A 27,818-nucleotide genomic window follows, 5' to 3' on the forward strand; every position below is an offset into this window, starting at 1 on the left:
ACATGACCCTCTTCGGAGAATCTGTCCGCCATTAGTGGTCGATCTCTCGGGTCCCCAGCAACAGGCGCGAATGTTACGGTGGGTAACCGGAGATTGATGGGCTAAACGGCGTTGGTTGGCCCAAGTGTGTGAAGGAGGAGGATTCCGAATGGGTCTGCAACTCGGGGGTCTCCGTCCGACTTGTTCGTGCGAGGAGATGGGGGTGGTACCTGCAAAGACACTCCGATGCCTAAGTTAGCAAGAGTGTGAGCAGGTCTAGAGAGTATTGGACTTAGAGATACCTGAGGGGTGTCAGTGTATTTATAGTGGTGAACCAATAACCACCGTTGGAGTAGTGCCATATTTTTAGGGTGGCAACCGTCCCATTATCTTAGGGAGATTAGGATATGACTCGTAGAAGTGATTAGAGAGATTCTAGGGGCAGTTACTCATTTGAATGAGTGCTTATCCGCCAGCTAACCCTCGTGCCCGACTTCTTTAGAACAAGTCGTAGTGAGTACCGACTTCATAGGATGAAGATTGGTACTAGTGAGGCCCAACCCTTTGGATTAGGTCTTTTGCTTGATCCTGGGCCTTTATTATTGGGTCAGGGTATGAACATCAACTGTACCTAAATTTTCACCTTTTTTAATTTATTTCGAAATTCATGTTTAATAACTCATTTAAATTTAAATATGATTATAATCATAATAAGAAATAAGGAGAATTTTATAAATATAGTATATCATATAAATTAATAAAATATACTGTTATTGTGAATTTACAAAATATAATATTTTTTTTTCATTTCTATTCATTAGGTTAATCCCTTTTACATTGGTTATTAATTATAACAACTCGGGTATTGATATGGTATATATTTGGTTCCATATTATTTAGAACATGCACGAACGAACATGGAAGAACTTTCCTCCTACTATCCTTTTAGTATTTTATACGTTTTCTCCATGTATTTATATATATACTTGCAAAAATGAATTGAATATATAGTTATGTTTATACGATAATATTTACCTAAACCGACTTTTGACTAACATACATAACAATCACACACGCCACGCATCGTAACTATTCTACCCGAATATAAACTTTCAGCTTTGGAAGCACCTAATTTTTGGTAGGTAACAGGGGGAGAAGAAAACAAAAAACCCAAAAAACACAACATAGATCAATTATAACTTCACGTAAATTGTCATTTATTTAATCAGCATCTTCACATTCTCTTCGTCAATAAAAAACTAATAATCATTTATATGAGGAATCTTTTTTATTTTATTTTTTTAATTGTTTTGGATGCAGAGACAATTGGGATTGTGAAAAATATGTTTTCATTGCATAATTTAATTAGAAAAGTATAGATAACCAATAATATTTTTGAATAATATGTGAACAATATAAATTAATAGAGTTAAAAGAGTAAATTAATCTTAAATTTAATTAGTAGCATTAAATTAGTGTGTAGTGTATTTTTATTTGATTGGTGGTTGTTCATGTTGTTCAAGATAATCATTGTTTACCTGACACTCCCCAATTTAATTATGGATTATGCTAGCTAATCAATAATTTTTTTTTGAACAACATGAACAATTACTAATTAAATCAAAACACACTACATCTCCATATTATCCAATTAAATCTTAATATTAGAATAATCATCCATACAGCTAATAAAATAAACATTCAATATATCTATTATTCATATTATTTAGTATTTTTATTTTCTACTATACTTTTTCTTTAATTATTACCTTTGAAATGTATCAAGTTCAAACATAAAAAATTATTTTTACATAATAGATCGAAGAATCTTACAATGTAGGGGTGTGCATGGCCCGGCCCGGCCCGAAGACCCGGCCCGGTCCCGAACAGTTTAGGGGCTAATTTGGTGTGATTTCATCGGGTCTAGGGCCGGGTTAGGGTCTCAAAAATAGATCCGGTCATTATTTCGGGTCGGGTCCGGGCCATAGCTCGGGTCACCCGAAATCGGCCCGGTGGCCCGGTCACCATACACAATAAATATTTTGTATTATTAGTGATGGATGATGACTATTATTATGTGGAATTTAAGTATTGTAAACCTTAATATTTTGTGTTATTAGTCATTATATATAAGACTATAAGTTAATGTTTTATATTTAAAATGCATAAGACTTTAGACTAATGCATAATATTGTGTTATTTATATTGATTTAAATATTTGTTATTATTAGGCAATATTAGTATTGATTATGGTTATGCTTTAATTTTAGAGAAGAGTTGGTTCTTGTTATATTTTTCTAAGTGAATTTTACCATGTCAAATAATGGTTGGAGTTTTAGAAATTTGGATATTTTTACATGCTAACTTACAAGAAGGTATCAAGGTAATATAATGTTAACGGCCCGGTTTTCACCCGGTTTTTACCCGGTATAATTGTGGCCCGAAATGGTATAGGTTTCATCGGGTCTAGGGTCGGGTTCGGGTCTCATAAATGGACCCAGTACATATTTCGGGCCGAATCTGGATCATATCAAACCCGGTTTCACCCGGCCCATGCACACCCCTGTTACAATGTATGAAAAAGAATATCCATTCTATGGTTGGAGATGAAAGTTGTTGACTTGGTGGTATAATAATATCGTGGCATCCATACTTTACATCATATAATATATTATAGTAATCATATATATAAGCAGACACAAGACATAGAAGTTATAAAATATGATTATGCATGTTCAATTTGCACGCAGCACATGAAGGTTGAACTTGAACCAATCAATTTAACGCTAGAAGGGAACTCCATGGAAGAAAAATTAACAACAACAAATACGTTATCCAGTAGTAATAATAAGGTAAAAATTAAGGTATAATCGATAATTGAGAATTATTAAATAATTTGACTAATTTGACTAAATTTTTATCTAACAACTCTCTAACAACTTTTAATTATTAATTTCACGTGAAGTCCACTGCACTAAAACGTTTAAGACGACAAGCAACGCAAACACGCTTGTGACTTGAGTAATGCTAATCCATTCCCCTCTCTCTCTCTATATATACATCAATCGACCACGTACCTAGCTAGCAATTTAAATCTAATTTTGCTTCACCGATTAATTATTGATTTTTGTGGATCCAATAATGTCAACAAGAGCAGTTAGACAAAGGCCTACAAGCACAAGCAAGCAACCGTCGCAGAAGGAAGAAGCCACCACAGCATCAGCATCAGCTCCATCGGCATCGCGGTGGGCAGTGTCGCAAACACTGACAAGCACAGCCAACTTGGCGAACCTACTGCCAACGGGAACCCTGCTGGCATTCCAGCTGCTGACGCCACTCTTCACCAACAACGGCGTCTGCGACTCCGTCACTCGCCTCCTCACCCTGCTCCTCCTCCTCCTGCTGGGCCTCTCCTGCTTCCTGGCCTGCTTCACTGACTCCGTTAAGGCCTCAGACGGAAAGGTGTACCACGGGCTCGCAACCCCTACGGGCCTGTGGGTGTTTGACTACCCTGATGGGTCTGGAACGGGCCTGCCGAAGGACTTAAGGTCGTACAAGATAAGGCCCATTGACTGGGTGCATTCAGTGTTGTCAGTGCTGGTTTTCTCCGCCGTGGCCTTGAGAGACAAAAACGTGGTGAGCTGCTTCTACCCTCGGCCCCAGCATGAGACTCAGGAGGTTCTTGACATTGTCCCCGTTGCCATCGGCCTCCTCTGCAGCCTCCTCTTTGTGGTCTTCCCTACCACTCGCCATGGCATTGGCTACCCTCTTACCCCCTCAACCTCCTCCTCCTCCTGATGACTCCTCATGTTCCCACTCCCAATTGTATTTCCTTTTTAATTTCTTATTATTATTAATTAGTCGTTGAATTCAACAATTCAAGAGTTTAATTTGTTTATTAGACTCCAACTCTAACAACTTTCCTCTACTTTAATTCATTCGCTAATATTGTTTACGTGTGTTATCTATATCGACCAACCTTTATATATAATCCTTACCAAATGGATGCTTCTACGTACCAATAACATATTTATTAGGCTTGCACGCCAGCTCTCATGTCATTTTCTTTTCTAATAGCTAACCTCTAACGTTAAGCATTGTTGGGACTCATAAGCTCTACAAGCAATTTGAGTTCTTCAATTTATTAGTTACATGCCTCTCAAACACATCTTATTATGTTGAGGTTTTCATTACACTTTTGATAATTTATTTGATTAAGTAAAAACAATATATCTAACCAAAATAAAAATTTATATATCTTATTTTTTAGAAGTTTAGATATCTCAATGCAATAAATTTTTTTGAAGATAAAAATGTCAGATATAAAAATTTTTAGAAACTTATTTAGCCATCAACTAGCCATCAATGATGATTTGATGGTGTGAAATTGGTGTGAAATTTCATCTAATGTCTCACCTTTCTCTGCTGGTTACATGCTGGCCAAAATGCAATAAAATTGCTGGCTCTCTAGACTTTTTCTTTAAATATATATTCAAAAAAATTAAGGACAACCTTTATTTTTTGAAATATAAAATTGATAGATTCGTTCAAAAAATTGTAAAAAAATATTAGAAGACTAATAAAATTTATTGTGTTTGATAGCAATTAATTAATAATGTTTAAAAATGTGAGTTCACAGTATATTATTAGATTCCTGAATTAAAAAAATTAGATTGATTATCAAAAATATTAATAAAAAGTAATAAATTTTGGTTGATATTTGAGTTATAAGCAAGCCAAAAATAAACAAGTAGCTATAAGCTACGTTGACATTGTGATTTGAGTTTGATGAAATGAAAGTTATGGATTTGGGCTTGATATATCCCCTAGACAAGACTATTTTCCATGAGATTAGCAAAAGCAGCGTGTTGGGTGAAGTAAAAGAAAGCAGGCCATTGTAAGGGCTCGAAATTCTCGTCCGGTCAATTGGTCAAAGACATACAATCCCCAATTCTCATGAGCAGCCTGGACAGAAAGATGGAATGGGCCTGGGCTAATTACTAATTAGACCCCGCCATTCAGATATTAACTCTAAATCCTTCCACAACCCCTACTAGAAGGTGCACCATATTCCTTAATGGATTGTAAGGGTAGTTTTAAAACTTCTTGCAAATAGAACAAAAAGATAACTTAATTAACAATATCATTATTATAATAACATAAATACAAATAAAGAACGTTGGGGAGCCCACTGCCACTAGGATGAATTTGAGGCTGATTAATGTAAACCAATGCAATCCTTTTAATCGTAGTCACTATTCCTACATCTCTCTCTCTATATATGACTAAAGTAAAATCTAAGCCCGGAGAAAAAAAGAAAATAATTAACAAGAAGATTTAGATGAATATTATTAATAAGTAGTAATTAAAGCAAAAGATGTTTATTATTAGAAGTAGGAGGTTTGTGTTTGGGAGGTAATTGAGAGGAAGAAGATTGGTGTAAGTGAGGAGAGAAGGAAGAGCGAGGGAACTCAGAAAGCATTTGAACGACTTCCCTCATGGTGGGTCTCTCCACACTGTTCTCTTCTAAACAGAGCATGGAAATGAAGAAAAGGTGCATGGCTTCTTCTTTGGGGACCACGCTCAGCCTCTGATCAATTATGTTCATAACCTCTTCTTTCCGTCCATTCGTTGCTTTCTTGCACCATTGCACAAGATCCACTCCTTCACCAAACTCTGCCCCCACCGGTTTCCTTCCGGTTAGAAGCTCTAACACCACTACTCCAAAACTGTACACGTCACTCTTTTCGTCCACCCTCAGTGTGTATGCATATTCTGCAATATAATCAACCAATTTCAATTAATAGAAAGTATGAGAGTTGGGCATATCGAACTGTCAGATTGACCTGTCTCTCTGAGATTGTGAAAGGAAATGAGAGTTTTATGGTCCCCACTCGCAGGTGCTGAATGCTCAACACTACACTCATTGTCCCCCCAAAACAAATTCTCTTCTCGTTTCTCTATAAAATTCCATGCACTTCTTTTTGCATCCCTCACTCACCCCCTGCCTAGCTGTAACTACTATTTACTATAATTACTATGCACCTAACCTTGATTATCCTAATTAAAATTTTAGGGAAAATTTAAGCGAAGACTTCACGTGAAGTTGATATCTGAAAAAGTTGTTAAATGAAAATTTAGTCAAATCACTCAAATATCAACTTCACGTAAAATCGAGTGTACCTGAGTTTCTACTTAAAATCTTTTATTTCATTTCCCTAACTAACTTAACTGCCAACTAACAAGTGCAAGTACATACCGGGTGCAATGTAGCCGTAGGAGCCGGCAATAGAAGACATGTACTCGGAGGCGCCGCCGTCCACCAAGAACTTAGCGAGACCGAAATCCGCCACGTGGGCTTCGAAATTGGAATTCAATAAAATGTTGTTGGACTTGACGTCACGGTGGACAATCAAGGGCGAACAATCATGGTGAAGGTAACAGAGTCCCTTAGCAGAATCAATGGCGATTTTGTACCTCAAGTTCCAATTCAAGAACGCACCCTTCTTCCCATGCAACGCCTCTCCTAAGCTTCCATTCCTCATGTACTCGTACACAAGCAGGTTCGTCTCCTTGTTGGAGCAGAACGCCAGTAGCCTCACTATGTTTCTATGCCTTATGTTCCCCAGTGTTTGAATCTCTGCACGGAACCCGTGATCATGGCTGCTCGCACCGATTCCCAGTAGCTTCTTAACTGCCACCTCTACTCCGTTCGGCATCTTCCCGTGGTAAACAATCCCGGCACCTCCTTTTCCGATCACATTCCCGTCTTTCACGCATTCTAGAATGTCCGACACCCTGAATTCCAGCTTCTGGAATGCCGTCATCTTCCACGAACCGGCTCCATTCTTCTTGAACGACTTCGCCTTTATGATGGCTGCAACTGCAAACACCAGGGAGCAGATCAACAGCCCCAGCGCGAATATTAATTTGAAATCCGGAGAGCGTTTTCCGTGCTGGGATGTCATTCTGCTCAAGTTGCAGGGGTTGTTGAGCAGAGACCCGCACAGTTGAGGGTTCCCTGCGAAAGACGAAGCATTGAAGAACGAAAACTGTCCTGACTCCGGTAACTTACCGGATAATTCATTGAAGGAGAAGTCTGCAATGGTGAGACTCTTCATGGTGCCTATTGATTTGGGGATGCTTTGGTTCAAATGGTTTCTTGACAAGTTGAGGTAATTCAAAATGCGGATATTGGCTATGAGAGGAGGAATAGAGCCAGAGAGATTGTTCTGGCTCATGTCAAGGTAGGTAAGGTGGTCGCAGTGCCCAATCTCCGGCGGAATTTCCCCGGACAACCAATTCCTGCTTAGATCAAGCTTGAGTACCTGTCGGAGTCCTGCAATGGAAGGCGGAATTGGACCGGAGAATTGGTTGCCGCTGAGCAAAAGGATCTGAACAGAGGAGAAGTTGGAAAGCGAATTGGGCAGTGGACCGGACAATGCATTGTTTGACAAATCAAGCTGGGCTAAATTAAGAGGCTGAGAGGAGCTATTGGAATTCTCCGTCAAGGTTCCGGTGAGGTAGTTGTTCTGTAACTCGGCTAAGTTTAGCTTAGGAAGGTAAAGAAAGCCGTTAGGGATGGTTCCGTTGAGGTAATTCTCTCCTAACCTCACTCTGGTGAGACTATAACACGTTCCGAAACCGTCGGGGATGGGTCCAAAGAGAAAATTGTCGAGGAGAATCAGGATTCTTAGCTGCTTAGAGGAACAAAGGTGAGGAGGAATCACACCGGTGAGTTTGTTGGACGACAAGTCAAGCACCTGTAGCTTCCCGTTCAAGCCGAGGCCGTACGGTATCTCGCCGGTGAAGTTGTTCATCCAGAGGCCAAGCGTTTCCAGCTCCGGGAAGTCCGCAATGTAGTCCGGTATGGAGCCGTGAAGCCTGTTCAAGAAGAGGTTGAAGAGCTTGAGTCGGCTGAGGTTGGCGAACTCCGCCGGAATCTCCCCGCTGAGTGCATTGCTGGAGAGGTCCAGATTCACGAGAGCCGTTAAGTTTGACAGTTCCGTCGGGATTGAACCGGAGAGCTGGTTAATGTGGAGGTAAAGAGTGTCAAGTTGGTTCAACTTCCCTAACTCTCTTGGAATTGAACCGTCCAAGTCACAACTTGAGAGATCCATATGCACCAAACTCGTCAGTTTTCCAAACTGCACCGGAATGCCGCCTTCAAAGGAATTGTAGTAGCCTAAGTATATCTCCCTCAGCTTCGTTAGGTTCCCTAACTCCGGCGGGATTCTTCCCCGAAGGTCGTTTCCCGCCAGAGAAAGGTACTCTAGCCCCGTCAGGCTGCCGTAGCTAGGCGGGATTTCGCCGTACAAGTAGTTGCCGCCAAGATCCAAGTATGTCAGCTTCTTGAGACTCAGAAGCCCCACGGGAAGCAAGGAGGTGAAGTTGTTGTCGTAGGCGTCCAGAACTTGGAGGCTATGGAGGGTGGAGTAGTTCCAATGGAGGTGGCCGCTGAACTGGTTGCTCGAGATGTTGAGGAACTTGAGGCTGCTCATGTTGCTGACGTCAATGGCGCCGGTGAAGTTGTTGCCGGAAAGGGATAGGTGGATGAGGCTGTCCAGTTGAGAGAGTGAAGGAGAAACAGAGCCGAAGAGGTTGAAATCTGTTAAGTCGACGGTAACCACTCTCCCCCGATGGCATTGAATTCCGGTCCATGAACAAACGGTGACCGGATTGGAAGTGTTCCAGTTATTGAGAGCTGGGTTTGGGAATTGAAATCCTTGTTTGAGTGAAACAAGTGCATGGAAATCACTGAGCAGGGTTGAAGAAGAAGCAGAGCAAGAGAGGAGAGAAAACAGAAGCGAAACAACGAGGGTTGTGAAGGCCAAGGTGGACATGGTTTGATACGGTTCAAGAGTTTGGAGAGACGAAGAGGTTTTAAGGTAAGAGAGAAAGAGTTGGGAATCTGAGAAGCTTCAAGCGTTACATGTCTTGAAATACAAGGAATTGAAGAAGCCAAGGCTAAGCCCTTACTTTTGTAAAATTTGCTCTTTTCCTTTCTTCTTTTACTGTCTTTTTTTCTTTGATGAAGAACAAGAAGAAGATGGTGAGGAAGTGATGCACACTCCCAGAAAAAATGTTTTACTTGTTATCCTTATTTGCTTTATGGTTTTATTAGGGAAAAGCTCACACTCGGAGGAAAAAGCAATACAAGAGTTGGTTCAAGAGAAAGGAAAAAAATATAAAAGAGAAAAAGGGGTTAGATGGATAACCGAAATTTAAAGCTTAGATTAGGGCAACATGATAAAGTAAAGTGGTGACTGGTGTGGATGGTATGACAAAAATGCCCTTTAGCTTTAATCAAAGAAAGAAAGAATGGGTCTTTAGTCTTTATTGCTTTGAATTGCACTTTGACGGAGGGAATCCTACACACACTTGTTAAATGACTATACTTCCACCTTAGCATTCAAACAAAAGAATGGAAAGTGAGTAGTGGCAGTAAGTGGTTGGCACTGTTGCAGACTGGTGCTGGTGCATCATATCATATAAATATAATGTATTGTATTGTATAGTGTAGTGGCCCGTGGGACTCTCTAAAATTGTATTGAACCGCGTATACACTTCCCTACCACAATCCATAAACTGCTAACTTATCCTTCTTTACAATGAGATAGATGCCTTCCATCTTTGGCATTCCCACCATTCTCTGTTTTGACTTTTCAGCACTCATGTATACCGCAGTTAAAAATTAATAATTACTCACTTCCTTTGTAGTAGTAAATTTGAAGGAATGTATTGTATGGTAAATTATCATGAAGATGGACCCCCCATAAAATATGGTGGTGTCTCTGTTGTCATGCCATGCTGTCAGGATTTGGTTATGTCAATATTCAATTGGTTGGGGGAATGAATGAATTGGAAGGCAACTTTAATTTGCATGCCATTGTGTTGTGTTGAATTTGTGTCTATATTCTCATCTCATGAATCAATAATACATAGTAATATGGTTTCATTTCCCAAGCAAATTAAAGCAAGTCCTATATATGTATGACAGTATTAAGAATTTGGAAATTGGGAACATGTGGCAGAGGGATGTGTAAGGACTAAAAGATGATGATTATTAATAAATCATGAGTACGACTATGTTGTTGTTTGAATGATCAATTGATAATAAGTTTCCAGATAGATTTTGCATGGAAGAAAGGAACCAGCAGTGGAAGCTTTTTCCTGCCTCAAACTTTATTCTTTCTTCTTCTTTGCCCTACAAGCCAGGGACCAACTAGGTATGGAAAATGAGCTAATTGGGTCTATGCCCTTTGCTTTTAATTCAATAATACAATATAAATAAGAGTTGATAGGTCTTAAAGAGAGGGCTCAAAAGCAAAAGCAAGAGATAGATAGATAATCTTGCTTTGATCTTCCACTACTACAAAAGAAAGAAATTAAAAGCAAAAGAGAAAGATTAAAAAAGAATGCTACTGTATGTACTGAAAAATTAAAATACAATAAACCCACTCACTCAAAGGAAAAGGAAAAGAAAAAAACGAATCCATGGGAAAGAGTGCTCTTGTTGTTTCTCTATGCATGTATGTATGCAATTGTAATTTGGGTCCACATAAGATATAAGATCCAAGATGATGATCTAATGGCAATAAGTTGGTGTTCCGAGGTGTCACAATCAGGGCAGGCCTGCTTCCCTTTTGAAGAGTCACTGTCTTTGATTTCTATGTGTAGCCTGAGTTAGTTCACTTGCTTCCACTTTACCTTAACTCAATGCAATGCTACATACTCATCATTCATGTAATCATACTTTGTACCTAAATTCCAATAGTCTTAATTGACCCTTGTTACATTAATACCAAGATTACAAATCTTGTGTTTTCTTGTTTGCTTCCTCAGAGACATTATTAATAGTGGTTGTACAAGGTGATGGAGCGACAAAGATTTGCATGAGAAGGATAAGATTGTTGTACAAATAGAAATGATAGTTGATATATATATAGTACAGTGTGGTAATGGCATTAGCATTACAATGTCAAAGTTTGCCAAGTTGAATCCAATCCGCACATGAGTGAGTGCCGTCTACAGAACACGCTCCAATCATTGGGAGACATAGTGCATCATTGCACTGAAGCCCATGGCGTACTCCATTTCTCATCTTCATATTCCTTCCTAGCTACTTTCTTAGTACCATTAAATAACAAAACAACCAATCACTTGTATGTTAATGTTCTAAGTGTGAGAAATAGTATATGAAATTAGTTCATATATTAAAAAAAATAAGAAAAAGTGAGAAGTTTATAAAATAAAAAATTCGTTAATTTACTATTCTAAGATTTTGAATTGGACGGAATGTCCTCTCATTTTATATTCTCTCCTAATAATAATAATTCTATTTTGGTTATAATTTAAGAAAAAAAAATCGAATATAAGAAAAAATTATTATTTTTGACTAATATTTTTAGTTATTAATTTAATTTTATAGTCTAATAATTTAATAACATAATTTTAGTATATACTTTTAAGTATTATTGATTAATTATTGACTAAAAATAATAAATTTTTATTAATTATTTAATATTTTTTATTTATAATAGTGCTAAGAAGGAACTGGAGTCATTCTCTGCCTTTTACTTTATTATTGATGTCTCTTTACGAATTTTTTGTTTATCGTGTTTCTTGATTATTAGTTATAAATAGTTTTAGTTAACATTATATTGTTTTCTAACTGATTTTAACATTTAATCAACATACGTCATGAAGGATCAGTAATAAATAATATAATTATATTATATGTGTACAAAAAATCAGTCACTAAATTAATTTTTTATATAAAATATACAATAAAAATAAATTAAATAATATATATTATATATAAATATATAATAATTAATTTAATAATTAATTTTCTATTCACATACCATTCTTTTTATAAATAATAATACACAAACTCTTCAAGGTTATGACCTCATGAGGGGAAAAGTAAATAAGCATCAATTCCTTGATCCAGCAACTTAATTAGTATTTTCTTTGCGACAACTATTCTCTTTTATAAGTACTTACCACTTTATTATAAATATCACTTTATTTGATTTTTTTATCTACTACTATTACTTTTTGGTAAAATGAAAGGAAGTAGAAGAATGTGAATGAAACAATCAAGAAACTGTGGAGTTTAATTTGTTGCTTTCTTCTTAACTAACTTATAATGAGAAGGAGGAATTACAAAGTTTTTCGGTTTCTTTTTATTATAAACCAATTGGGCAGAATAACTTTGACTAAAAAACATGGATAGTTTAGAGAATAATTAACTCAAATAATTATTGGATTGATTTTACATAAAATATTTATAAAAAAAAACTAAGTGTAGTCAAGCTTTTAGCTTTAGTGAAAAGAATGATTAGATTAGAGTCCCCTATTTTGAATTATTAAATTAGATGGCCCCAAACTTATAAATAAGAAAATCTTAGAAAGAGAATTAAAGGAGAGGTATCAGAATAAGAATATAATAAAAAGGAATTACATCATGATAAAAGAGCAAAATGAGGGTTGCGGACAGCATAATTGCTTTCATAATAAAGAGATCTATCAATGCTGGAATAGTATAGGATCATAATTCTCCTTTTGACTTGGAGCTAACACAATTGAAGTATAAACCAATTTGAGTTAGTCGAGTGGTCAGCTCACTCGTCCAGTTAAATAAGTGTTGGAGTTTGAATAGAAATTAGAGTTTGAATAGTTTTATGTAGTAATTTATTTACTAACGACAAATCTTAAATAGAGTTTAGATCCGTAATAAATTAGTCCTTAAGGCTGCGTTTGTTTTCGAGAACAAGACAAGACAAGATATTGATGAACAGAGATACAAAATTTTGTGTTCTTGTATTTTGTTTGGTGATAAACTAGAACAAATGATAAAAATTCAATTTATTCTCTTTTTTTCATTCAAAAAATTTGAGATGAAAAATATAATAGTAAAAAATATAATTATGAAAAATTAACAAGAATAATGAAAGAAAAAATAAAAAATAAGTTGTGTCCCTTGTTAGTGTCTCTGTGTCCTTTCTATTAGGATGGACACAAAATACACTAATTCAGTGTCTCTGGATACATTGTCTCTGTCCATATCTCCTCTGCCAAACACAATTTTATGTCTTTGTGTCCCTGTCTCCAGTGGTGGAGCTTAGTTCAGACAAAGAGGGGCCACGGCCCCCCCAAATTTTTTATAAAAAAATTAGTAGTACTTTTTCAAAAGATAAAAAATAATTCAATTGGTTTAAATACTTTATTATGACTTAAAGTATCCAATAAATTTAATAAGCAACACTCTTTCTACCTTTAAGTTTAAATATAAAAAATTAGATATTTTATATTTTACTATTTATTTAATTTAATTTTTTATATGATAAAAAATAATCGAATATTCAATAAGTATTAATATTATTGTATTTGTATAAATTGATAAAAAAAATTCAATAAATATTATAAATTTTAATATTTGTTCTTCTAACTTCTTCTTTACATATTCTACAGGATATATATTCAAATTTTATTATAAAATAATAATGAAAAATTAAAGAATTGATGCATTTTTTAAGAGGAAGATTAATATTTAAGAAGGAGAACATATAATTTTTACAATATCAACACATGTAGATAGTTTTTCTACTTTAATGAATCGTGAAAAAAGTGAGATACAACTTTTAAAAGTTCAAAAAGTTACATCTGATAAGTTTGACCTTAATTTTTTGGAACAAGACCCTGAAAAACGGCTTTAAATTTGGCAATATCACCAAAACCAGAGAAATGAGATTAGACGAGCTTATCTTAAATGGAGTCCATATCAAAAGCATTTTTACAATTATCTTCTATGTGGCCCCCCCAAAATTTTACTTTAAGTTTCGCCACTACCTGTCTCAGTGTCCTGTCTCTGTAAATAAACACAACCTAATTTATCAAGCTGAGATACTATGGACAAAAAAAAAAACACAATTGAAACATATGGTAATTAGAAATTAAATTAAAGTCATAATTTCTCAAAATTAAATAAATTAAAGTCATTTCCTTGAAAAATGGCTTGGCTAGCCAGCTTATTACTTCTTGGTCCTCACATTTGTATATGCATCCGTTAGCAAAAGAGTAAAAGATAAAAAAAAAAAAAAAACGAAAGATAAGAAAGAAGAGGAAAAGGGAGCTAAATTAGATAAAAGAAAAAAAAAGAGAAAAAAGAAAAAAGAAAAAAGAAAGTGTTGTAAATAAAGCAATGAACATATTGGCTCCACCAATTGTTTCAAGTTAAAAGGAAAATATCAAAATATACATAGCAGACCCCATGCCATATTCCAACTTCTCTGATCTTCCTGAACTCAGATTCTTCACTTCAGTTATATATTTGTTTATAAAATTCTTCACTGTGTCACTCTCTGCTGAGCTTTTTTAACTTAGTTTTCTTCTAATGGAGTAAAAAAAAAAATTTTTTAAGTAGTCAATATATTAACTAATATTTTTAATTGTAAAATTATTTTTTAAAACTTTTTTTAGAGAATTTAAAATTTAAGTAAAAAATAAGGATATAAAATATATTTTTAAAAATTTAAAATAAAAAATTAAAATGATAATAATGTTAATTAAAAAAGTTGACTCTCTAATTAAACTAGTGGGATATATAACACTAAAATTAAAAATTTTTATTATCTAATCTACCACTTCCAAAGTTCCATTACTTCCAGATTAATTAGTTTAAATAGTCAAATGTTTTATTACCAACAAAAGAGAATAAATAATAAATATTAGAAGAATACTTATGAGAATAAATAATTTGATTTTTTTTAATGAAATAATCAATACATATAAAATCTTAGACAATCATAAAAAAACAACTGCATTGTCTCAAAAGCTCAACTCCACAAACGCTGAAAGCTTAATAAGACAAATTAAAAGATTGACATTAATTATATTAATAATGGAACCGAAAAGCTCCTAAGAAATTTGTCACAAATCTCAAAACACATGCTAGCAACAATTGGACCTCATAATCAGCAATTACTTTGGCTTCTTGTTTGATAGGCAAAATACCTTAAAGTTTTATTTTATTTTAAAAAAATTTTATTTGTATTACATATATTTTTAATAGTTAAATTAAAAAAAATTAAGATTAATTCAACAATAATATATAAAAATTATGCTTAATTTACTTATTTTAAAGGTTGTTCTTTTAAAATTATTATCGAATTGGTCTTAAATTTTTTGAAAAATTAGTTTTCATAATATATTTGATGCAAATCGAAAATTTTTTAAACAGAATTGAAATAAAATAAAATTTAGGGGTACTTTTAAAACTTTTATCAAATTTTAAGGACAAAAAATATACTTTATCTTTTAAAATTTTGGGTTACATATGTAACTAGGATTTATGTAGTATTTTAAAGACACATATTAAAATTATAAATAAAAAATTTGTTTATTAAAAATAAAAAAAATTAAATTTTAATATATTTATTTTATATTTAAAAAAATAAAACATTATACTAATAAAAAATTAATTTTAATGCACTATTAAGATAAAATAATTTTACACATATATCTAATTATGTAATATTATATTAATAAAAATAATTATCTTTCATATTGATTACGTGAACGATGTTAAAAAAACTAATGTAATTACAAAATTAAACTTGGTAAATAAAGCAACCAATAGTACAAATTGTCATGTTTATTTACTTATTTTGGTTCTTAAAATTCTCCACAATACACTATTTCCCATTTTCTCACTAACTTATTCAATGGAGAATTGGAGAGATTGCCAAAATTCTCATGAGGCTATATATATATTATGGAAAATTTTTTAAGTATATCGTTATACTGGTAGAAAAATTTTTAAGTATATTGTTATACCGGTGTTTCAGTGATTTTTAATCGTTGATCTTAATTATAAAAAATATATATAATATTTATAATTAAGATCAACGGTTAAAAATTATTGATTCACGGATATGACGATACACTTAAAAATCTTCCTATACTATGATCTTAGCTAGCTTGTCATAGTTGGTGTATGATATGAAACAAAGCTAAGAGAGTTATATGATTATGAGAGAGCACTTTCTTCAAAAGGGGAAGACACAATGAGGCAACCATACATCACATATACACATCAATAATTATGAATACTAGTAGCTTCAATAAATAAAAATATAAGAATGATAAATAACATAATCCAAATAATTATAATATCAACATGTTATTATTAGGAGTATTTCGTATAGAATTTTCACATTATAAAAAAATAAATAAATAAACAGATTTATTATACATGTAAGGCTTATTGTTATTAAAGTCGAATTAAATATAAAAATTATTCTCATTAAAAAAATATATAATACAGTTTAAAATCTCAAACAAACATTATCTTTTATTTTACACTCTAATATAAAAAATCGTTTATATTTTCTACTCAAAATTATAATAAAAAAATTTAAAAATTTTTTTAAAAATCTTTTAAATTATCTAAAAAATTACAGAAAAATTTGATACTATATTCAAAATCATCAATAAAAAACACAAACAAATTTTTTTTTTAAAATACTGACAAAATTACTCGTTCATTATGTTCAATTTTTTCGATCGTATTTCTCGCATTGACCTTGGTATTTTTATATTGTGGGGTTTGCTTTGCACTTTGCATCATCCTTGTCGTTTTGGTGGAAATCCAAGTCATATTGATAAATTGGTTTGTCCACATACTCCTCTCTCTTGGCTTATTATTAATTTCTAGATACATACATATCATATCTCAAATAATAATATTTAATTTCCATATGGCTCTCAAATAATATGCATTGTTATTACTTTTCCACGTCATGATGTTGTAATTAAGGCAATATCATTCACTCATTAATTCCTCGTCATTTTATTATATTATTAAAGTACTCATTTGTATTTTTATGACCATAACCATATTCCAATGGTAATAAGATTCCTATTTAATTTAGTTGGTCAATGATACTTTATCTATCACATGCTTTTAGTCTTAGACCCAAACAGTAACGACACTATTTGCAACCATATATACTGCACATGCTTCTGTAGTATTTTACAGCAAGATGAGATTAATAATTTTGTTTTAAATAGTTTAATAAACCAATTGAGTTATTGAAAATTTGAGACAATTTTTTTTCTTAGGCATATTTTTTTATTTCAGATTAAAGCCCTTGGCACTAAGTAGTCACCATGGATATGGATTAAACTATAAATTGTAAGAAATGATTAAATGAGAGAAAAATATTTTAAAATGAATTAGAAAGTATTTAAAATATCAAAATATATAGAAATAATATATCAATTTACATATACATCTCCTGTCACCCCATTTTTTAACATGAAAACATTAAAAAAATTATTGTGTAAATTATTAAATTTCTATATTCATATATTCAGTGTTAAATAATTATTTTCGTCACTTTTTCACAGTTGTTTAGAAATACCAAATTAAAATGTCTAATTTTTTATCATTATCATGTAATTTAAAAATTAAATAAACTGATACTCACTTTTTTTTTGTCCACCGTATCTCCTAATCCGATAGGTCAAGCACTAATCCGTCGTAAACGCTGGTCAATAGGTTGCTGCATGCACAAAGCGAGATTCGAATCCCTGACATTTGCTTAAGTGGACGAGTAAGCTGACTACTCGACCAACCCAAATTGATTAACTTCAATACTTATTTAACCAGACGAATGAATTGATTAATCAACCAACTCAAATTAATTTGGTACGAAACATTAAAGTGACTTTGATTTTGTACAAGTTCAGACGTTAGTTTTCGTTAGTAGAACTTCAGAGGCAAGTATAGTTGGGTCCATAACTTATTCAATGGGCTCCAAAAACTTATATTGCAACTCCCTTGGCCCAACCCAATTTAACACAATGATATGCAATCTTCTTCTTCATAATTTACCCCTACTCTTCCATTCACTCGAACAAACCTCCTCAAAGGAGAAATTTAAAAAAAGAAGTTCTCTCTAAAATCATATCGCAGACAGATAATTTAATAAGATCTTTTTTCAAAAATAAAAATAAAAAACTTCAACCCTGTTACGGGCAAGGCTTAGTAACTAAATCAACAACTCATATAAAACATATATTAAAATTTAAAACACACAAACCAAGTTGGGTTGGTTTAGTGATTAACTCACTAGTCCGTTTAAATAAGTGTTGGGGGTTCAAATTCTGCCTTGAACAAAAAAAAGTTATATAAATATATAATAGTTTTAATGCGCATATAACATTTTGTCACGCTAAATATCACAAACTTTCTTTCTTTTTCCTTAAAAGAATTGCTAATATAATGCACATGTTTCTTTTAGTATAATTAAACTATGGCTTGAAACTAACATTTATGTTAAAAGGTAAACAAATTGAGTTTAAAATTAGTTAAGAAATGAATTTGCACATGCACCCTTTAAACTCTATTTCTAGCTCACACATGTTTAACATTTTGGATGAGATTTTGTTAAAAAATAGTTTTAGAATGCAGAGCAAAGAATTCAATTATACTATACAGAAGGAAAAAAAATTAATTTAATTTGATGGGAAAAAAGTGAAAGGTTGCTTAAGATGGAGACATATACATTGTTGAATCTTTTCTTTCTTTCTTGAGTGCGCTATCTTGTCATGGGGTCATGGCAGCCCTCACCCTCTTATTCCATCTTTTCTTGAACTCAAACAGTAGCCTACCTCTACATTACTAAATGTAGATTCAGTGTATCTATCAATTCCATCATGAATAATCTTCTTATTACAATATACTTACTATACATTACTAAATATATGTTCATTCTTTGCATTACTTGAAATTCAAGTAGTACCCAGACTCAGACAATTTAGGACCCCACAACAGATACATATATGTCAACTGAGCAATCATTATTATTGGTGTATGTCTTCTAAAACCAATTGATTGTTACACACTAATGTGAAAGTGACATGCCTTTCTACTTTTCTTTCCTCATTTTTCTGTTAAGTTTTTTAGTTACTGATAAATGATAAATAAATAAATATGCCTTTCACATTTCTCAGGCACTTTGAATAGGGTTATTATTTTACTTAGGCTAAGGTTAAGGCTAATCAAGCATGAGAAATGAAAGTGGTCAACATGATATTCATATTCACATTGCTTTAGTAGCTTTGCTCCTTTTTCCTGTAAACAGCAACAACACACACATTTCTTTCTTGGCTTGAATCATGGCTCCTTCTAGATCTGCCTACTGCTTAGCTGTAACCATGTCCAACTTTTTCTTTTCCTCATTATTTAATCATGAATATAATAGTAACAATAATAATTACTCCTTTTAATTTACTAGTGCTATGCCTGTTTATGTTTGTAGATCATATTAGTATTTTGTAATATGTATTATGAGTTTGTATTTGCAAGACACTACTACACTCTGCAGCATAGCAGTCTTTTCCTCTTCTTTTTAATCATCAGTGCATGCATCATCTTAATTAATTTTATGAGATTATCAAAGATTCATAATCCAATCTTCATCATTATTACATTTCAATGCTGCTTATTATACATGCTATATAGCTCTAAACATTTCAAATGTATGTATTCAATTATTATCATTATTATTAGATTAATGTTGTTCATCTAAGAAATGTTGTGGTTAGAAATGATGACTTGAACTTGAACTTGACCCCACTAGACTAGAGGAGCCACTTTACTTATTCATGTGACTTAAAGCCTTGTGTTAAGTGTTAACAACAACAACCTAGATGAGATGACATGAAATGAAATGAAGCATTAAATATAAATATAACAAAAAAAACACAACTTTTGGATTTAAAGGCACTTAATGAAAATTCTAGCTGTGACTCTCTGCAGACAGCAAGGCCCATTCTTTCATATTTCTTTAAGTTTGGTTCTTCTGACAAGTCACAAGGTCAGGTTTAGTAGTATATAGTGTATAGTACTCAATAAGTTAGGCATAAGGATTCATGGAAATGGCAACATAAATCCAAAAGTGTATCATAGATCTTTGTCTTTACATATTTTCATATTGCAAAGACAAGTGTGCTTTCCTTTCTTGCCTTAAAAGATGGCTGCTGTCACCCTTAACATATTGGAAAACCATACTTCCCTCTCATCCAAAGGTAAAAATCTTACTCTCTCTTTCTCTCTCTCTCTCTCTCTGGTTGGTTTGCATTGTTTCTGTTAACTACTTCTGAATGCTTCTACTCTTAACATATTGTACATTCTCTGTTTAATCAATTCCTCTCATCTTTATACCATTTATGCCTGAATTCAAGCTTTCTATGTATGTGATTACAGCATTTGATATAACTACACTGGTAGTCTTTTTGTTTTTGAGGTGTTCATACATACATACTATTTATTATGTCTTTTTATGACTTGTGTGAATGATATTGGTGAGTCAGATTTATATCTCAGACGTAGATCAGTATGATGTGTACTTCACAAGTCACTAAACTTGAAAGTGTTGTCTGTTTTTGTTTATCTTTTGTTTCAGGAAAGAATTTCTGATTCAAACCAAGATAGATATGTTTTTCAGAAGCAGCATAGCCTCATCATCTCACAGATATTTGTGGTTGATATAAAAGATAAAAAGAAAACATTAACACAAGTTAGTTAGTTCAGTGTTCTATGTCTAGGAGCAATTTAAACAGTGAAAAAACAAAGGGATGGAACATATACACAGCATCTGCAGCAGCTCCATCATCATATAGGGGAGTTGATGAAGAAGCAGCAGCAGCCGCCGCAGCAGCTCCATGGAAGGGCTTTGGGACATCCTCCATGAGTGCTATTTCTTTCGGCTTCGTTGCAACCGCCATTTTGATATCAATGTTTGTAATAATGGCCATATTTGAACACTTATTCAAACCCTCTCCAACCCCACATTCTCATTCTACGGCCGCAACCGCCCCGCCTTGCAAACAGGGAACAAATCCTCAAACTGTAAGTCTCTTTCAACATATATGCATACAATTTACATGTGAATGTGAATGTGAATGAGAATGAGAATGTGTATGAACAGGTTGAAGCATCTTTGTCAGTGTTGATGCCAGGGCAACAATATCCAACTTACATAGCTCAGCCTGCTCCTCTGCCTTCTTGTCCAAGAGAACAGGCTTATTGGCCTTCTCATGATCATAATTTTCTATTTTGTTAGATCCTGCTATCAACTCTATTTATGTATTCTTATCTGTGTTGATTGTATACACAGAGAGATACTAGTATATAGATAGGGTATTTTACTATTTATTTATATATCAATTTGTAAGCCTGAGCCCTTCTTTCATCTAAGTTGGTTTGAAATTCCAATAAATACAGAAGCAAGCACCAATCAAAACATCATGTAATGAAAAAATAGCCACCAACCATGTATCATTGGAACATTGACAATATCTACTGCAATGAAAGGATGAATTAGCTAATCCCATAGTTGTATATATTTTCTCAATGAACTTAGATTCATATATATATATATATATATTTTCCGTGTCTACACATTAATTTCTAAAAGTGAATTCATACAATGGTATTTTTGAGCAAGTCATTCTTGTTGGACTGTGAAAATCTACAATTAAAGCAGAGTGAAAATAGAGTAAGAGGGTAAAGCAGTGGGATTCCTCAAGTAACACAACATTTGTATCCCTACACATCATTTCAATGAACTCCTTGATTACCAAAACCGCCAACTTTGTTGGAGATAACTTCACTTCCCTCCTTGAAAGCGAAGGCCGGGCCCGAACAACAGAAAGAATTAGCTACTGATCATCCAACATTTCTTCATCCGGTAGCGATATAGTTAACAAAGAATACCTAACTCTCAGAGAGATCCTGCCCTTCTCGACAGCAAGTCTAGCTCCAGACACAACCCAATAGCCTGGAGTTTCCTGTGGCCCTCTGGTCATCTCGGTTGTGTCGACAAATTTGAGAAGCTTGGGAGCTTGAACAGGAACAGGAGGACCACCCGGATAGACAGCAGAATTTATGTTAACATCTGCGGGTCGTGGAGGTGGCTTCTGAAATGTTGCTGTGAAATGCTGACTAATGAGAGTAGATATCAGTCCAGACTTGGCTCCCAGTCCAGGAGATCCATCCCACTCGGGATGCTTTACTTCTTTAACTCCTAGTACGGTTGCGAATCGAAGTCTCAGAAAGAGTATATTTTTTATGCCATAATTCTCAACTTGGAGTTGTGCTCCGGTTACTATGGAAACTTCATCCTCTGGTTCCACAGGAGAAGTGCACACGTGAGAGAAATTCTTCCACTGAACTTTCTCATAGAATCTCTTATCATAGGACTCACGCCGAAAGTTGCCATTTGGATCATCTTCAAGCTGGAAGACTTTTGGAAGAGATGTAAGGTGTTGTAAATGGATTGCCAGACGATTACTCTTTTTACCTTCAAGATAAAGACGAAGACCAGTCACTGGTCTGTTACCTACGTCAACCTGTTATAACATGAAAAGAAATTATTCTTTTGAGCCCTAAAATTACTGAATTACCAATATATAATTCAAGTTGAGGATGCATTTAAAGGAACTATCTGGTATAATAAACACCCAGTTTCCACTTAAGGCAAAATAAAACAAAAGAATGTCGAGCACAAACTTCAGAATGTCCAAGTTAGAAAATGGTGTGTTAATGAATGGTAACAACTGAATAATTTAATAGCATAATCTTAAAACATAAACAAGAAAGGATGCATATCTTGTTTAGCAAAACTAACCAAACACAATAATCACTCCAAGCTAATAAAGATATAAAACTACTACACATCCTAAAAGTCATTTCACACAGATTTTCCTATCACACTTTTTATTTTGTTTCCCTGCTAATTGCTAAATAACACCATCCAAAGGGCATGAACGTGGATTTCTTAGGATCAGAGGCACAGCCAAGAAATAGTTAGATGTCCGGGGCCAAGAAGGAAAATGTTTACCTGTGATGTGTTCACATATAGCTTTGGCCCCATGAAGCTAAACTGTAAAGAGGAAAAACTCCGTTGTTTACGTTGTGGACCAAGAGGAAGTTCACTGAATACAGGAGCCCACTGCCTTGGCAACTGGAATTCCAAGAACTGGTGAAGCTCTTCAATTGGTGGTTTATCTGCAAGAATCAATGTAAAATGAGACACTTTTTTTTCCCATTTATTATAATTCTAGGCAGAATAAAAAACTAAAATAAACACTCAAAAAGCTAGGTAGCATAAAGATTTCTCCACCGGAATATCATTTGGATAGGGGAGGTAATCATAAGTATTTTATGTTAGTTATGTTTTATTCAAAGCCCACCAAATTAAGATCTAAATTCAAGAAAAACTTCAGCATGCAAAGAAATTGAAATACTCCACTTCTGTTCAGCTGGCATGTAATTATTTCTCCCTTACACAACCAGCAAGAAACTAGTAAACAGGTTTAAAAGCCACACCAAGAGCCAAGAGCATTTGCACTAAAAACGATATCCAGTCAATACAACAATTATACTTGCAACATCTATAAGAAACACAAAAATACTAAGACAGACATTTCTTATCTTATTTTATTTTTGGAACAAAGAATAATATTAAGACAAGAAGATGAAAGACAAGAAATCCTCCTAAAGAGAAGAATGATACAACGAAAGAAAAAAACTGACGTAAAATATGAGAAATGCACTCTAGGCCAGGAATATGCACACATTAATGTTGTCTGTGGAGAATAGATGCAGTCATGCGGATATTGAGATATGAAAATGCAACAAAGAACAAAATTTTCTCACATCTTAAATAAAGATTTATGGCATGGCTCAAGAATCCGCTCCCTGGAACTCCATTCAAGAGAGATGTGATTGGAATGAAGGACATTGAGATAACATCAGGCTCTAACTGAACAGTCTGCAACCACTCGTTGTGGGATAGGTTTCTGTTATCACTTCCACCCCTCCTCTTGCAAGTGAATATTATGTCCTGCTCTAAAAGTAATTTGAGGACAATGTACTAAAATAAGTGTTTGAAACCAGGATAGAACCATATAATACCGAAGAGTAATGATAATATCAAAACTAATCCTAAGGGAGCATATTTGATACTCTTTGATATAATATGATTCTATCCTTGTTTCTAACAATAACAATAACTGCCAAAAATATTGTCAAGGGTAATGTTCAATGCATACCTCCTTATGCGAATAAGAACTTGATGGACTCACATTAGCGAAAGTTAGCCTCTGTTCCCGGATTCCAAACTAAGGGGAGCAAAAAATATATATAAAAGAATATCCATTATAAGGGAAGAATAATACAATGAAATGGAGGATAAAATATATATATATATACACACACACACATAGAGACCAACCAAAAGAATAGCTATCCATTTCAATGGGAATTAATTAAATATCCTCCAATTCAAAGTGGACAAGAGAACATCACAAAGAATATCATCAATACAACCAGTTTAACATAATGACTACAACACACAAACTTAGCAAAAAGTAATAATTTATTTGAGTAATGATACTTAAACAAACAAATAATCCTCACATCCTCCAGCCAAGCCATAGCATAACACCCTGAAGATTTTGAAAGTATCTTTCTTCTATTTAATATTTTTTAACAATCATGATCCATGTGGCAAACCATATGGAAAAAATGCCACAGTACAATGTTAATGCTTTTACTTTCATATTCTCACTAAAAATATCTTGTGAAATAAAAGAGATCTATTTATTAACAACCTTAGGTAGAAATTTATATCAGACAAAAGGCAACATGCAGTTTTCTTTCCTTTTTTTTTTGGGTGTGCCACCGGGGGGAAGGGGGTGGTTAACCACACCAGCGGAATAATATCTATAATGTGACAGTGCTAAGTTACTACAAAGATCGAAGATAAAAAGGTAATAGAAAGATGCAAAAAATGACTTTAACTATTCTATTTGTAAACAAATCATGAAAAAAATGCATAAAGTTATTCACAAACCTTTTCATTTGGGAAAACTTGATCTGAAGCAATTGTATATTGGCCAGTAGCATCCATAAATCTCCTATCTGCCATCTCTTTCAGTCTTTTTTGAACATCGGCAGGTTGGAGAGCTGATGAGTGCTGCTGCTTCAAATATATTACATCCTTTCCTCCCATTTTCATTCCAACAACAATATGGGTACCAAAGGTCTCAATAAATCTGGGACATTGCGAATGGAACTAGTTGGCTATTGTTTCAACTTTCAAATGAAAATATAGTTAAAGATAAATAAAAACAATTATCATAATAGAACTAAGTTATTTTTTTGGAGAGTCAGTCGAAGTTGCACCCCAAAGTTAGTCTCAATGTGTAACTTAGAGATTACAAACTAAATGATAAGAAGACTACAGATCCAACTCAATCCTAATTTGGTTATAACCATCTATCCATTTATATATTATTGATTTAACTGTAGGTAAACATAAAAAATAGAGACAAATATGCCATCATTAACAAGTCCAATCAAATGAAGCCCGCCACCAAAAATGCACAGCTGTATGCATGCATTGACATAGTTTTAGCATTATCACCGAAATATAAATCCCAACACAAATAATTTGGAAACCCCTTGATGGAATTGATAAGGATTTATATCTATTCAGCTACAGCTAAATTTCTTTCTATCTTATAGATACATAGAATCTTAATATAATGAAAGCCAAAGGCCCATGAAACCTAAAACCATTAAAAGGTTAAACAATATAATAGGAAGCGATAAAACATGTCCAAGAGGTCAAAATTAGAATTCAAACAATAACATTTTGTTCGGCATCAAAATTAAAAAAGTTTTACCATTTGAGAGCTTGTTTTACCTTGCTAATTCAGGTGGGTCCCAAGATGGTGGTACAGCCTTTTTAACATGATCACAAAGTACTAACTGAGACTTCTCTAATGCAACAGTGTAAAGTGTGATTAACACCCCGTCAAAAGCAAGGGTTTTGGTATGGGCTGCATCTTTCTGCCAACTCCCAGAAAATTCAAACATAGCATTGAAAAGGCCTGACGGAATTTTACCAGTCAAAGATAATTCCCGATTGAACTGCTCTGACATCTGAAAACAATTAAAAGCACACAGATGAGGGGGAGATAACGTATGCAATTCTTAATGATTGAAATTTTGAGACAAATAAACTTTTATATTTTGCTCTGTTCCTTCTTAAAGCACTCAGAAATGCAATTCAAACCATGACCCAAAAAAAAAAAAAAAGAAATTCAGTACAACGAAATTTAGAAATCACATAGATTCATAATCCAAAGATGACATACACTGAGTTATATATATGCCACATGATCCAATGAGGGAATATAGTGATATTACATATGACAAGAATTGAACCCCAAGACCTTTTGCATGGACATAGATCAATCTTATCAGTTGAGTGACTACTCACTCGTTGGCTTTGGCCACTAATCGTGAATACACATAAGAAATGAATAATGACACATTAAAGGGCAGCCCAGTGCACAAGCACTCCGCATTAACGCAGGGTCCGGGAAATGGCCGCATCCAAAGGGTGTAATATACGCAGCCTAACCTGATAATTACATCAATGGCTATTTCCATGGCTTGAACCCCTGACCTTGAGGTCACGCGGAGACAACTCAACTGTTGCTCCAAGGCTCCCCTCCGAATAATGACATATTACAGCACAATTTTTTACCAGTAACGACAATACCATTCTGCAAATCTGAGGCTAGAGTAATAACAATCCTATATTTCAGTTTATTCAAAACTAAAGTTGGTGGTAGTTAAATAGGTTGCTAATTTATTTATTGACCCATCTATCATCTAATATCCATCAGAGAAGGAAAGTTAATTCCAAAGAAGAAACAAAAGGAAAATCTGACTTCCAATAAGCATCCAGAAAATTCATTCAAGCAACAGTTATTTACGAAATTCAAGAAAAAAAAAAAACGAAATTTTACCTGTTGAAAAGACAGAACATCAGACCTGAATCTAGTGCGTTCCCCTTTATCACATTTTATAGATGTGGAAACATTTGGAATTGAAACTCCACCCGGTAAAACCACCTCTCTCACATCAAGTTCATCGATCTCAATTAAACGTGAATTTATGGAATCTCCTTTGCAATACTTGAGCCTTAGATCAGTAGATATATCATAACCACGGCCAATGGACCCAATTGCAATCTCAGCAGCTTTATTAGCTGGAACTTTAAGTGCCATATCTCAGCGCAACGCATCACCTCTCAGTCAAAACCAAATTCCACACTTTAGCATATTCAAGCACACACCACTCAGTTCAACTTCAAAAAAATGGAAAACCTGTGACATATGAAACGCACATAAATGTGAGATAAGACCAAGTAACCCTAAAAGAAAACCGATAGAATTGAGAGATTCGGCGCCCCACCGATTCCAACACATGCAGCATTCTTAGTCAGAGCGTGTAATTTGCAGCTTCATACATGCATGAGTACGGTGCTTGAAAGCTTATCACTATTTCTGTGCTTGACCATGTGCTAAGCTCGATGGCGAATTGGCGTTAAGGAGCAGCAATGCGTGCGATTTCGAAACCCTAACGTAAAGAATGGATTTTGAGTGTGAAATTGAGGGATAGAGGGAGAGAAGTGAAACCTATGAGGAGAGAGAGAGAAGGAGAAGGAGTGAGAAAGCTTGGAGCTTTGGCGTTGCTGTTGGTGTCAACTTTCAAGTTTGAAGTTTCAACATTCAACTGCAGATTTTGTGGACTCAGATTGAGTGTAAAAGAATTTTATAATTATATGAAATAATTATATAAAATTTTTATATTATGAGTGTATTAAAAATTAATTTTTTTTATTTTGTATTATTAATGTTTGAAATTTCAAATATTTATAATTTTAAAGAGGACAAAAATA

At 34.0% G+C, this 27,818-nt stretch overlaps 4 protein-coding genes across 5 annotated transcripts; 2 read left to right on the forward strand and 2 right to left on the reverse strand.

Moving 5' to 3' along the window:
• The first annotated feature begins 3,048 nt into the window (after positions 1-3,048).
• On the forward strand, positions 3,049-3,875 carry LOC130976407 (protein DMP3). Its single transcript, XM_057901270.1, has one exon. It carries the CDS (start codon positions 3,121-3,123, stop codon positions 3,775-3,777), a length of 657 nt encoding a protein of 218 aa, XP_057757253.1. The 5' UTR covers positions 3,049-3,120; the 3' UTR covers positions 3,778-3,875.
• Positions 3,876-5,140: 1,265 nt separating this feature from the next.
• Positions 5,141-9,104, reverse strand: LOC130977028 (leucine-rich repeat receptor-like serine/threonine-protein kinase BAM3). Its single transcript, XM_057902024.1, has 2 exons — positions 6,239-9,104; positions 5,141-5,754 (listed from the first exon to the last, which is right to left on the reverse strand). The coding sequence occupies exons 1-2, from the start codon at positions 8,820-8,822 to the stop codon at positions 5,345-5,347; spliced, it is 2,994 nt and encodes a 997-aa protein (XP_057758007.1). The 5' UTR covers positions 8,823-9,104; the 3' UTR covers positions 5,141-5,344.
• A 10,543-nt stretch (positions 9,105-19,647) lies between these two features.
• LOC130974402 (uncharacterized) lies at positions 19,648-21,442 on the forward strand. The gene is made up of 3 exons (XM_057899288.1): positions 19,648-20,082; positions 20,460-20,905; positions 20,985-21,442. The coding sequence occupies exons 2-3, from the start codon at positions 20,594-20,596 to the stop codon at positions 21,117-21,119; spliced, it is 447 nt and encodes a 148-aa protein (XP_057755271.1). The 5' UTR covers positions 19,648-20,082; positions 20,460-20,593; the 3' UTR covers positions 21,120-21,442.
• On the reverse strand, positions 21,377-27,650 carry LOC130974401 (MACPF domain-containing protein At4g24290). 2 transcript variants are annotated; one of them, XM_057899286.1, is made up of 8 exons: positions 27,332-27,650; positions 26,884-27,243; positions 25,770-26,008; positions 24,915-25,116; positions 24,112-24,180; positions 23,717-23,903; positions 22,899-23,065; positions 21,377-22,407 (listed from the first exon to the last, which is right to left on the reverse strand). In XM_057899286.1, exons 2-8 carry the CDS (start codon positions 27,142-27,144, stop codon positions 21,718-21,720), a joined length of 1,815 nt encoding a protein of 604 aa, XP_057755269.1. In that variant the 5' UTR covers positions 27,145-27,243; positions 27,332-27,650; the 3' UTR covers positions 21,377-21,717. The 2 variants fall into 2 exon arrangements, with proteins under 2 accessions (XP_057755269.1, XP_057755270.1); XM_057899287.1 differs by lacking the exon at positions 27,332-27,650 and having other exon boundaries at positions 26,909-27,057.
• Positions 27,651-27,818: the final 168 nt, after the last annotated feature.

Source organism: Arachis stenosperma, chromosome 4, assembly GCF_014773155.1.
Source record: "Arachis stenosperma cultivar V10309 chromosome 4, arast.V10309.gnm1.PFL2, whole genome shotgun sequence".
Classification (NCBI taxonomy): Eukaryota; Viridiplantae; Streptophyta; class Magnoliopsida; order Fabales; family Fabaceae; genus Arachis; species Arachis stenosperma.